This window comes from Bidens hawaiensis, unplaced genomic scaffold (genome assembly GCF_021521415.1).
Source record: "Bidens hawaiensis isolate Kalapana, Puna unplaced genomic scaffold, B.hawaiensis_p1.1 tig00027291_1, whole genome shotgun sequence".
In the NCBI taxonomy this organism is placed as follows: domain Eukaryota; kingdom Viridiplantae; phylum Streptophyta; class Magnoliopsida; order Asterales; family Asteraceae; genus Bidens; species Bidens hawaiensis.
This window is the reverse complement of record NW_027494402.1, coordinates 257295-270709: the sequence shown is the minus strand read 5'-3', so window position 1 is coordinate 270709 and position 13415 is coordinate 257295. Positions and strand designations below refer to the sequence as shown.

At 33.6% G+C, this 13415-nt stretch overlaps 2 protein-coding genes across 2 annotated transcripts; one reads left to right on the top strand and one right to left on the bottom strand.

Moving 5' to 3' along the window:
• The first annotated feature begins 2271 nt into the window (after positions 1 to 2271).
• LOC143575075 (uncharacterized) lies at positions 2272 to 3583 on the top strand. The gene has a single exon (XM_077059530.1). It carries the CDS (start codon positions 2864 to 2866, stop codon positions 3257 to 3259), a length of 396 nt encoding a protein of 131 aa, XP_076915645.1. The 5' UTR covers positions 2272 to 2863; the 3' UTR covers positions 3260 to 3583.
• Positions 3584 to 5382: 1799 nt separating this feature from the next.
• LOC143575060 (uncharacterized) lies at positions 5383 to 8452 on the bottom strand. The gene is made up of 8 exons (XM_077059520.1): positions 7966 to 8452; positions 7018 to 7169; positions 6757 to 6915; positions 6600 to 6668; positions 6426 to 6528; positions 6271 to 6342; positions 5948 to 6036; positions 5383 to 5738 (listed from the first exon to the last, which is right to left on the bottom strand). The coding sequence occupies exons 1-8, from the start codon at positions 8285 to 8287 to the stop codon at positions 5601 to 5603; spliced, it is 1104 nt and encodes a 367-aa protein (XP_076915635.1). The 5' UTR covers positions 8288 to 8452; the 3' UTR covers positions 5383 to 5600.
• Between the last annotated feature and the right edge of the window lie 4963 nt (positions 8453 to 13415).

Sequence of the window (13415 nt, the reverse complement as noted above, 5' to 3'; positions counted from 1 at the left end):
TATAATATCTGTGATGATAGGGACCAGACCCTTATAATATCTGTGATGTTAGGGAATCGAACCCTTCTAATATTCGAAAACTAGGGACCAGACCCTTATAATATCTGTGATGATAGGGACCAGACCCTTATAATATCTGTGATGTTAGGGAATCGAACCCTTCTAATATTCGAAAACTAGGGACCAGACCCTTATAATACCTGTGATGATAGGGACCAGACCCTTATAATATCTGTGATGTTAGGGAATCGAACCCTTCTAATATTCGAAAACTAGGGACCAGACCCTTATAATATCTGTGAGGTTATAGGGCGAAAGGCTCTTTAAAAAGTATGATTTTGTATGTAAGGAAAGCATGAAGGTAAAAATGAACGTATGATTATGAATGTAAAGAAAGTATGAAAGTAAAAATGAAAGTAAAAGCACTTAGGTGTATATGAAAGAAAGTTAAGAGATTAAGTATGAAGCGTAAGAATGTATTGTATGATTATGTGATTAACTAGAACTCACTCAGCGTAGCTGACTTTTAGTATGCACGCAGGTGAGTAGGATGAGGCAGCTCGCTTGAGGAGACACATGGCACTGAACAAGAATCTGGCATCTGAAGACTTATGATGTTTTAATTTTAATGCTTTAATGTTGAAAGACAAAGGATGTTTTGAGACAAGTTATGAATTATGTAAAGTTTTATGAAAGTTTTATATTCCGCGTAAATGTTTTAATTAACTCTGATATTTAGAACTGTGTTTATGAGTAAATCCAACACGAAAGTAGGGCTACCGGTAACGGGGCCTTACATGTATGGTATAACTTATTGATGTAAAATGACTAAAAGGACATTTTTGTATAAGTGAATAAGTTGTTTTTTAAAAGTGTTTGGGTGAAATGGAATGGTGGAATGAGTATTCTAAACCTATAAGGAGATAAGTTACCATATCCTAACTTATTCAAAACACATTTTTTAGCCTTATGGATATGTAGAAAGTTAAAAGGATTTATTGGTTCCCAAACACTATATAAACATAAAAAGACTTATTCATCCTTCATAAGTCATAAGAAGAGGAAAATAAAGAATCCCAAACACACCCTTAATCGAATAAATATTTATATTCATGTTCGTTTATTTAAAAAATGAACATTTGTTTCATTTGTTTAAAATCTAAACACACATAAGTGAAAACGAACATAAATTAACACATATGAACAAATATAAAATGAACACAAACAAACACAAATGAAAATACTTAAATGAACATAAATTAACAAATATAAAACATTTAATTAAATGACTTATCCAAATAGTATTTAATTATTTTCTATTAATACATAAATGAACATAAACAAACAGACATAAACGAATATAAACGAACTTTCATGAACAAATTGAACGAATGGAACATGTGTTCATGTTCGTTCGTTTAAGTAAACGAACACAATTTTTTGTTCATGTTCGTCGTTTATTAAATAAACAAACATAAAAAAGCTTCCAACCGAACGGTTCACGAACAGTTCATCTGGCGTTTGGTTCGTTTACAGGCCTACGGAATATTATGTAAACTAAGTTGAGAAAACTTTATTCTAACACATGTTACGATTAGGCTACAAAAGAACTTAACGAGAGATAGTTTGGATAAGATGGTGTCCGAACATGTCTCGACAACATTGTTGTTTGATTCTCAGCCTAAGCATGAATAGATTTGTGTTAGGTTGGCTCTAAAGAAGAAGAGGAGGGGTTTATAACTAAGGAGGCACCTATAGAACCCATCAGACTTGAATCCGTTCATGCGTAGATATTGAGATTCAAACATCAATTTTGTTTAGGCAGAACCAAGCATCCCCTTAGGCAACTCATATTCCTTTAGATTTTTTGGTAACCTGATCATGGCCCGTGTTAGAATACGATTGTGCCAAATCAGTTTTTTTATATTGTTGTGTCTGTCCAAATGGTGCCTAATAGAGCCCAACTATTTTTTGTGTCAATATGTAATTAGCCATCGTTAGTTTAAAAAATAAGAATAAATTTCTATTTTAAGAATTTCTTTAATCAAAATTTCTGATTTTGACATTCCCTCTTAAATTGTAAGATTTAAAATTGTCTTTGATTAGAAGTATAGTCTCAAATATTTGGTGGTTAGTGGTTGCTTATGAAAAATTATCTTATAACAAAATACAATTAAATTTAATTTGCTTCTTCAAAAAATGTTGAACTTTTAATCCATGCTTACAAATCATTTTATTTAGTAACTTTCAATGTAAAAATTAGCATCAGCGACCCATGACCCGCAACCTCAACTTTACTAACAAAAAGCTCGACGAACCAAAAATCATCATGGACCTAGATATGAAATTATGAACACGACATCCTCTCTTCCACGTCCACAAAGATCTTCCAAATCAAAGTTTGTAGGTTGTTGATAAACCAAGTCACCAACCCTATGCAACAAGAGTATCATATATTCCATTATCACATAAGAAAATATATCCATGATTCCAATAAATATTATATTAAATAAAGTTCTTATCACTTTATTTCATTATCAATAATTAATTCCTTTGTAGGCAAAACCCCAACGGCTACATATGCTTTAATTACCAGGAAACCAACATTGTTGTTAACATCTCTACATCATTATTAGCCGTTTGGTTGGCATGTTCACCTTCAACCACTACCATACAAACACCACTTTCACAACCTCTTTATAAAATTAAAAATATAAAATAATAAAATAAAAACTTTGACTTTGTCCACTACCAAAAACCTTATAAATTAACACACCTACACATACACGTTCATTTCATATTTTCATTCACAAACACACACATACAAAATTATTAGCCTTTCATATCGCACGTAACTCTCAAAATGGACTGCTTGGTTCTACCCGTATCAATCTTTAGCCGCGCTTGCTGCCGCCAGCGGCTAGGATATCAACCGCTAACCAACGACTTCTTTACGGGTTCGGAAGATCCAATCACCGTGGTGGTAGGGAAGGAAAAAAAGGAGTTTTTGGTGGATCCATTTGTATTAGATGAAAACCCGTTTCGGGTTTTGATTGATTTAGCGAATAATAAGAACAAACATTCGTCGTCGTCATCATCGTCAAAATTTATGGTTGATTTGCAAAAGAAGAGATTGTTGTATGTGGATGTGGATGCCATCTTGTTTGAACACATGCTATGGTTGATGCATAATGATTCATCATCTTTATTCAACCTCAATCTCAAGGAAATTATTGATTTCTATGCTCAAGATTACTAGCCAAATTATTTAATTAATTAATTAATTATCTGGTTAATTATTTTTTCTTATAATAAATATAACATTATAGTTACCATACACACGAAGAATAGATTTGTTTAATTTCTAATTTGTTGTTGTCTAAGTTACTTGTATTTTTCGTGGGTAAATAAATACTCTTGTATTTTTTTTTTCATACAACACATAAATTTAATTATGTTGTTCTTTAATTTTAACGACAATTGTTATATTAATTGTTCATGATATATTGATTGTGATATCATATATGTTTACTCTCTCCCTCTATCGTATTGTTTGTTTAATTACATATGTCGTAATTAGAATATACTTTGACCAATTCTCCATACGCCCAATTCATTATACTTCGTTAAAGCTACATGTTACTCAGAACGTCTAGTTTGAGCGGTCATGTTACTTGAGTTTATTATCCATTATAATTATTATTATTTCATTTATAATTTATTTTTAAATTTGATTTGGTAGTTATTATTTCGTCTTTAGTTTCAATTTTAAGGATGGTTATTGGTGTTTTATCATTAGTTTGTTTATCGTTATCTTATGACGCTGTAATTCCGTTACACTTCATGTTCAGATAGATGAATCAATGAATCATGATTGATCACCACATGAAAAATCCTGAGTTTATAATTTAGTTTGTAGGTTTGTTTATATTAAAAGATCATATGTAGATTATTTATCTAATGAAACAAAAGGTTGAAGATGGATTGCGAATGTTGGTGGAGCTTCAAGATAGATAAACTGTCAGTGTAATCGGTTTTGTGTTTCTGTTTTGTTTTTGGGTATGTTGTATTCTTTTCTCTATTTTCTTGTAGTTAGTTGTAAGTTAAGGCCTAGTTTCTTGCTTGGGTTATCTTGTTTTTGTTATATATTCGGCTTTTCAAAAAAATGAATTTTGTTTGTAAGAATTTTGCTTCATTGTCTAAACTTTCCACATCTATACTTGTGAAAGAATTAAAAAAAAAGTGTGTCGTTGTCATGAATCGAGTTTCTTGAGGCAGGATCGTGTTGGCTCATCGACAAATAATGGATTAACATTTAAAAATAACTGGCATTATAGAGATCCTAGTGGAAAAGTTCAAGGTTAATTTTCTCTCACATAGTTAGACAAATGGATTGAATATTTTCTTTGTGGGCTTAAAGATATGTAGAACTTTTGGGTGAGAAAAGATGGCAACACTTTACGTTCTACATTACTAGAGCAAGATAAAACTAAAATTGAAAAAAAAAAAGTATCGAATGTTGGAGTTTGAATTTATCGGATGTTGATTAGATCGTTTTGTATTTGGACATAGTGTTGCGGGTAGTCGGGCCAGTCCATAACTTCATGTGATATCATATTTTGTTTTGCTCTTTCTAGACCTTTTTTTTATCTTGACCCACACCATTATTTATCATGTATTTTTATCTTGTAGTATTGTTACCTTTTTTTTTAAAGTCTGTTGTAACGGGTAATGTTTTGTATTGGATCATGTTTCATCCTACCTGATTCCTTACTAGCATAGGTATTTTAATGTAATTTTCCCCTTAAAAAATAAAGAGAGGATATATTGGGTAATTTTCCACCATAGTTTTGGCCTATGAGACTTAGGAAAATGTCATTCGATATATTTATGGCATATTTCCACCATAATTTTGGCCTATGAAACTTAGGAAAATGTCATTCTCACGTTACATGAGAAGTCCACTAAAATTGGATAGTGTTTAGGTGATCAAATGCTCTCCATTTGGACTTTGTAATTTAATGATTAATAATTAATTTAGAAAAGTAGACATTTGTTTCTGTATATAATTTGACGGTGCTTAAATAAATGTTGTGTACGTAATATCACGAGTTAAAATCATTAATCTTTAAACCAAAGATGACTAAGTAAGATTTCATCTTGATCACCTTGTTTTAATATTATTTTGACTTGATCCCAAAATAGGATGCCAACGAGGAAGGTTCTCTCAGAGAGAGTCCTAACTACAAAGAAAAGTTCGCAAAGTTAAAATTACAACAATAAATCAAATTTAACGCTTAAAATTATTTGGGTACATATTCATTATAGCTCATCACACCATGACTTTGGGTACAAAATGTATAGATTTGCTGATAACAAAATTAAAACAGTCTCTTTGTATAATTATTTATATTCATAACATTCTGTAGCTGTTTACTATTACTTGTATAGTTATATTGTTATATACAATCATTCTTTCATCCAAAAGGATATATATCTAGATATGGGCCTAACCCACAACTGAAAAACAGGCCCATAATAGCCCAAAACCACTAATACCATAACTTTATGCCTATACTTATATTTATAGATTTCTTGAGTTATTTTCTTCCAAGATTAAGCTTCTGAATTCGCTGGCGTAATCTTCGTCGGTGATCATGAATCTTCCATAGCCCATGTCCAAGAATCGTGCCAGAGTATATCCCGTGTGTAATCATTGGCGCTAGAATGTTGTTCGTCTGCCACGAGGACAATATGGTCATTACAATAAATATAAAGATTGTATATTTCTGTATGTATTACAATATGAACAAGAACAATGCAACACCATTTATGTTATCATCATAAGCTTAGACACTACATTTCATGTATATGTATGCACAAGATAATTATATAGTTTCATATGTTATTAAAAAATTATAATCATAATTTCTTAAGTTTGGGTTACCTGAATCCATACAAAACCAAGGTATAGAGCTAGAAGACCTTCAAGTAATGGTGAATATATTTTCTTCATTTGTCTCCTTTCATACCAAGCTATAGAACGCGTAAATATATAAGTTAGGAATACAACTAAAGGGGTAAAATAGTAAAATGGCTTAAAAGCTAGCAGACTCGTACTTGAACCAGCTAAAAATGACAAACGGGCTATAAATAGGCTCAACTTAAAAATGCATAACTTGGGTTACGTCTTATAGACCCATAAGTAATGGACAAAAACGTTTCGTCACAACATGAAGGGTAGAATGGGAAAATGGTGAAACGTGATACCTGCGAAAAGCTTCTTCATTTCTTGACGACCAGAACATGAACTCAAAACGGGTGCTACAACATAAGTAGGATCTGAAGCCAAAACAAGAAAAAACATGTTAACAAAAATGAATAAACGAGAGCTTAAAAGACACAAAAGAACAAAGTCAACAAACCTTTTGGAGACGCGGCAACATAATAAAGTGAGCCCGTTAGTGCAGCTGTAATAACCGCTGCAAATGCTTGAGCAAAGGGCACAAATGGAGGCAGCACCCCAGTCTACAAGTCAAAGATTAACGGGTCAGATATCTGCAGTAAAATTTTAACAAGAAAAGTTGGAGTGATCATACCAGAGCAGCCATTCCGGATGCATTCGAGACTAAATCGTTCCCCCTCAAAAACACATCTGCTAATGCACCCTACATAAATGCAAATTAAGATTTAAAAAAAAAATGGTAAAAAAACAAAACACACGAGTGTTAAGTTTCCTAATATTCCATGACTCACCTGAACCGCAGCTCGGTAAAACAGCTCCTCACCAACAGAGCTTGCTGCAACAATCATTATAAACTGCCATGGAGACATTCCATAGAAAAAGCTTCTTAACTCCTCATCTTCGACATCTCGTATTGCACGAGCATGAGGCGACACTTTCACAACTTCATCCTGCATATACCAGCAACTTTAGGATCTCTAATCATCTATAAAAATATTTAAAATAAACAAAAAAATAATAATATAAATATTACGTTAACAAATTCACCGTACGTCTAGTATAAACAGAAGGGCCATAATTGGTGGAGCAGCATATCCGAGTCCTTGCACAATGGCGTCTAAAGACGGTGAGTATCCACCCGTACTGTCGATTCCTGTTGTCGAGCATATGAAGTTACCAACCAAACCCATTGCCCCATAGATGCCTGTTTTCATGTTTCATAGAGTTCATAACTTAATATTAATAAAAGTTGCAAAGTTAGTTAATAACATAATTTGTAAATTAATCCTATATGGATTCATGGGCATTAATCACTTAAAAGTTGCAAGTCAAAGGTTGTCCAAGTTGATAATCTTTACTTGAAAACAAGTGGAATATTAAAAAGTGGCTAATTTTGGAAATTGATATCTGATTAACAAATAACAAATTAACAATACTTTTATGCCTAACAATGGACCTATACCCGATATTTTGGGTTTTATAAATGGTTCGATTTATTCAGCTACTGGAAAAGATAGTTTGGTTAACCAACTACTTTGGATGGGAGCATATTTAAGCTAAATTAGTTAATACTTAATACATCCAATCATATATTGGGTCAACAAACTATTAACAATTCTTTTACCTTATAAAGAATAGCACGCGACAACTAATATATTATTTAAATAATATTTAACAAAACTTTTCCCACATATAATATATGGTTGGGATTCAGTATAAAACTATAAATAAAATTAACCTATTATTCTACTAAAACAATAAATCACTAGAAATTTCAATATATTTCATTAAAAGGTAGTGTTTACGTCGATACAAAAGGTAAACAGGTAATAAGCTGCGTCGCTAGAGTAAAACTTTAAACTACAGGATTACACTACAAAAATAAAGTAAAGTAATATAATTACTCTAGCTCAAACTGTTAACATAATTACTATAGTTATTTGTGCACGTATGACGCTAATAAATATATTATTATAGTGAAATTAAAAGCGAAAACTAACCAATTCCGTAGCTGAGTCTAACAACAGCTCCAATTTTGTCCCAAACTGGGAACTCAGCATCTTGAAAGCTCTGATTAAATGTAGTAACCTCCATCGTAGAACCCGAAAACCCGGTGACTCCGGTCTTTCGTTCTCCGGTATCGATCCCATCACTACTATTTCTCTCAACCGTAGCTCTCACATTCACTGCTCTTCTTCTAATAACATTTTTCCTTTTACTAGATAATAATATTTCCGGTAATCCAACAATAAGTTTGTTACAACAGTAATTAGTTGCTGTTGGAGTTTGATTGGTTGTTGGAACTCGAGAAAACATGTTCATAAAACACAACAGTGTGATCTATGTTATGTTGTGTTGTTGGGTTTTGTGATAGTGGATGTAACAGACGATATCGGGTGTTAATGGGAATGAAGTACCGGGTGTTTTTGATCCACAGAATCTGATTGATGAAGAGGACTTGGACGGTTATGAATTGAGTTTGTGGACCCCGCGGTGTTTGAATTCATATCGTGAAGAATCGAGATGACCAATGGCAAGTTAAGGTTGGAGATAATGCTGGTGTTGTGTCATAAATGGTCGACCATGTAATAAAATCTTAGGATTTTTTAGGCGTAGTAGTACACTTGTACGTAAGTAAAAGAAAGATTAAACCCGATCAGTCAGTTTCGACGGCAACAGATTATTATAGAAGACTAAGTGAGTTGCCAGGGTCTATTTGCTGGATTCTTGAATGGAACGAGTTTTAAGTTACCACATTGTCGTGTCTTTGAGTGAGTGTTCACGAGCATTGGCCTCAAATGAGGGTTTTCCATTGATCGAAATGAGAGCGTATCATAATGTTGTCAATTAGGTAGCAGTCAATTTAAAAGATTCGTTGGTTGTTAAAAAAAAGGGAGATTGAAATATTACTTTATATTGTCAGTATTTCACATACGCCCTGCTTGCGGTGCGCGCATATAATGTATATATGTGTGAACCCTCGGGTGGGCAAAAGTAAAATTGCACTAATTTTGACGTTATTAACTAATCTCGTGAAAATAACGTTAAAAGTGGCGGAAGGTTAATCAGGCATTATGTGGTGGCGTTGATAGCCGAAAGACAAGGGCACATGCACCAATCACCCGGTGTCCCGATGATTGAGTGCTATGTGCCTTATGTCCAAGGCTTGATGCAAAACTACTATCGAGCCGGGGTCTCACCGGAAGCAGCCTCTCTATCCTTATGAGATAGAGGTAAGACTGTCTACATCTTACTTTACTCAGACCCTACCATAGCATTGCTATTGGTGGGATATACTGAGTACGATGATGATGATGATTGTCAGTATTTCACATATATTCTTTATTCTCGGTGTATACACTTGCATAATGGGTTGGGCCGATTCTTAAAAAAAAAGTTTTGAGACATTGGGAGGCCTAAAAAATGGGGACGGTCGCTATGACTTTTATAATTTATTGGACCAAAATTAAAAAAAAAAGCATGTTGTAATTCATTTGTAGTTAACAATTTGACAAACTATAAGTTTATAACGCATCTACCTATACTATTAAAATAATATATTTTTCATATATCTTTTAACTATGTTATCCACATATGATGTCAAGTATACAATTTCTATAAATACATTATTCACCTAATAAACAATTTAATTTTAAACAATAAATTCTAAGTTGGGGAAGGTTTCAAATTAAATAGTTATAATCACAATTTACTGAGTAATAAAGGCAATTAATTGTCTTAATTGTTATTTTCTAAAATTTTATGACTTTTTTATTTGTTTATTTTTTGAATTTTGGGAAAGTATTTATGAATGTTTGGACTAGATGTTTGGACTGAAATGGTGGTTTAAGTCACGAGGTTTGGATTTTATTATTGTTTTATTCAACGTTTTGATAAAAATTATAATTGTTATATTTCATCTTTATATTCATATTTGTAGCATTCTTTATGTTGTGTACTTATACGTTTTATAATTTCAATATAAATAGTTTTTATAACACGCAACTTATGTTACAACATCTACATGTTTATGCTACATAGTTTACAATATATGACTCAGTAGATGATGAAGTTTTAATTAATGTCTTTTTTGTTTCATGGTATAAGTTAGAATTATGTTTTAAATTGTCATTTTTCTCTGTTTGTCTTTGTATATTGGATTCTTTTAATTAAAACAATAATGTGATACCTTATATTAATAATGTCAGATTATCTGACGTTTACAAATCATTAAAATATGTATGATGTTTTATATATTTCTACTCGTGTGTAACACGGGATCTAACCTAGTAAATTAACAATCTAACCACCATGCCCACGGGTAGGGGGTAACTACAACATGTTATCCATAACTGGAATAATCGTGTATAACTATTTTGTTGGGGTTTGGATCCTGCCAATATCGTCAAGTCCTAATGCTATTGCGTTGGTCATGCTCAGACCATGTGCAATGTCCTTAAAAAGTGGAAAATGCCCTGCCACTTGGGTGGGGGGTTTCACTAACCACTTTCACTATAGTATAGTATGTAATGGTTTCACTAGCCAAATAATGTTTAAATTAAATAAATAAAAAATGCTATGATGTGCGTGAAGATGAGGGCCACACCGCACGCCCCCATCAAAATGTTGATGCGGTCACCGTCATAGAGAAGGGGCAACACCAACAAAAATGAGGAATAGAGGTAGCGTGTGGAAGCGTTAATAGAATGAGATGACTATGGACGTTAGCCCATTATATATAGTCTAACATTTACATGTTTTCTTGTAGATTGGCGTTTACTTTTAAGAATAAAAAAACTTGAATAGGACTAATAGTCTGATCTAAATGAAATGTAAAATCAACAACGTATACGTAAACAATAAACATCCTCGTTAACTTTTAGAATTAAACTTATCAAAGGAAAAAGTAAATGCAAATAAATTGGTTAATACAATTTGTGGAATTTCCAAGCCAATTAAACGGATTTATACACGTAATAAATTGGTTGGTAAGAAAATTTAGAAGCCATGCATCATTAAATGGCCTATAATACTATCCGTAGCGGGTGTTTCTCACCCTCAAAACCCCTCCAAAACTTCACCACTCTTGGGGGTGTTTTGGGCTGAGTTTTGGCCACCAACGTTTCCTACAAAACGGCTACATCCTTTAATCCTCTAGCCAATCAGGTTTTTTTCCCATAAACTCCAACCAATCAAATATTTATGTCATTTATATTTAATTTAATTTATAATAATTGAGTAACAATTGCAATGGCTTTTTACCACTACACGTCTACACCATTTTTCGTAAGACGTCTCATTGCTGACTAAGGCGCCATGTGTGGTAAAAGTAACGCCCTAATGTAAAGAGTATTGACTGCACATGGTTTAACCTCTTCGGATTATGAATCTCATTCCTAACATATTTTCTTATGAGAAACCTATTTGATTCGTATAATTCATTGCAATTTAGATCCAAAATCCTAAGAATGACATATTTGGTTAAGATATGAATAAAATTGGAATGAGTTTACTCAAACCCCTTGGTGTTAAAGGGAATTAAACATTCCTTACAAAGTGTAAAGAAATGTAAGCAAAATGAGTTAGAATCTCCAAACTCCATATAAATAATTTATTTTGTAACATCGTGAAAATTTCGAGTTCAAAGTATCAACTTTCCAAAGTATAGGGACTAAAATTGTCAAATTCTAAACTTAAGGGTTAAAAATGAAAAATCTGATTTCTTGTCCTATCGCGCTACGCGATGGACAAAAGGAGAAGCCCATCGCGTACCGCGATGGAGCTTCTGACATGTTGTGACACGTGGCACACGGTGGCACTAGGTGCTGCCACGTGTCACCACGTGGCAACACTGCTGCCACGTGGAGCGGAGCCTGCCACATGTCAACACGTGGCAGGTCTACGCTGTGAGTCAGCAGACCTATATCGCGGTAGCGATAGGTCTGCTCAGGGAACCATCGCGTACCGCGATGGGGTCCAAAATAATGTCTATAAATAGCAAGGTCCGGGTTTCATTCTTGGCATCCAACAAATCAGTTCTCAAGTCTCTCTCTAACATCTCTCTAAAACCCGAGAACCCGACTCACAATCCACCTCGATAAACGTGCCATATTTCCTTAAGAAACGTGTCTCGAGCCTTCGTTTGTGTATAACGTTTCCTCGAAGTACGTGCCACCCTCCACCCACATACCAAGAAGGTGTTTGGCGTAATGATGACGAATCTCGTAAAGCGTGTCGACGAGTGTTGAAGTTGGCATTATCGTTTGACGACCAAAGAGATCAAGCGGCGTTGGAGTGCTGTTCAAGTCCCTAGGATTTCTAAACGCCAACGAGGTTAGGCGTAACGACAATTCAATATAATATAACATTATACAAGGCTTTGGCCTTAAGTCGAGGTTATACTCGATACCTCGATAAAAGAAAAGAAAACATAACAAAGAAATGAATAAAAGAATGAATATTGAATATTGTGATTACATATATATGTGTGTAAGTATATATGTATATATTCTTTGTTATGAAAATATTATTTAATGAATAAAGAGTATTCTTAAATAATAAAAGAAAAAGATTACGTTTCTTAGAGAAGAAGAAACGTCGGGTTTTTATTATAAACTAAAGGTTTATAATCTACTTTTAAACTAAAGGTTTTCAAGTAACTAAGAATTGAACTAAAGGTTCAATCGAGGATTGAGATATAAAATAAGACTAAAGGTCTTAAGTCGGATCGTGTATCCGACTAACAAATATTTATACTCGTACTTTAGGTGCGAGATAAAGAAGGGAAAGACCCTTGGACGGTGAGTGAAGCCGATCTTAAAGAGATAAGGTGAATACGCCCCCAAACTTTTAAACTTGTTTTCAAATGAGTCAAACTTGTTATATGAAATTGTTTACGAGGAACTATGTGTTTCTAAAACCGTTATAACTATGTGTATAAACCTAGCCCTCAGGCTGTGGTATACGTATGTCTGGATCCTTACATAAGTGGTACTATGCGATGTATGGGCATGATCGCACCACCCTTGGTCGTAGGACACTCTCCTGCAGGGAGTACGACCTTATGTGTATATTTACGGGTATTTAACTAAGTCGAACGTTGCGGTGTTTGCTGAGGTAACCTAGAGTAGAGGTTCAAGTTTATAATGTGTTATTTGACTTTGTTATTCCTAAGCCACGTTGGGCCGAGGCAGGCGTAGTCTTGAGGGGTAATAAAGTAAAAGAAATTATTTTGCGTCAGCGTGTTCACCAGCATTCGTTGCTGACATATTTTCTTACATTTTGCAGGTGAACAAGTTTAGCATTTGGAGTGACGAAGTGCTTATATATCCGATGGCTCGGATTTTATTTTGTATAAACATAAATGGTGGTTTGTAAACATAAACAAGTAATCTTTTGTTAACTCTAAACGGGTGTTTTACAATTCCCGTCTTTTTGAATGTATATATAA

Bases quoted from the DNA above. Each gene is read 5' to 3' on its own strand.
- LOC143575060 (XM_077059520.1), bottom strand. From the start codon at position 8,287: ATGAACATGTTTTCTCGAGTTCCAACAACCAATCAAACTCCAACAGCA. The intron at 6,916-7,017 runs GTACGGTGAATT...TGGTATATGCAG, and splicing joins CCCTTCTGTTTATACTAGAC to GATGAAGTTGTGAAAGTGTC. The intron at 6,037-6,270 runs GTATCACGTTTC...CGCGTTCTATAG, and splicing joins AATGAAGAAGCTTTTCGCAG to CTTGGTATGAAAGGAGACAA.
- LOC143575075 (XM_077059530.1), top strand. From the start codon at position 2,864: ATGGACTGCTTGGTTCTACCCGTATCAATCTTTAGCCGCGCTTGCTGC.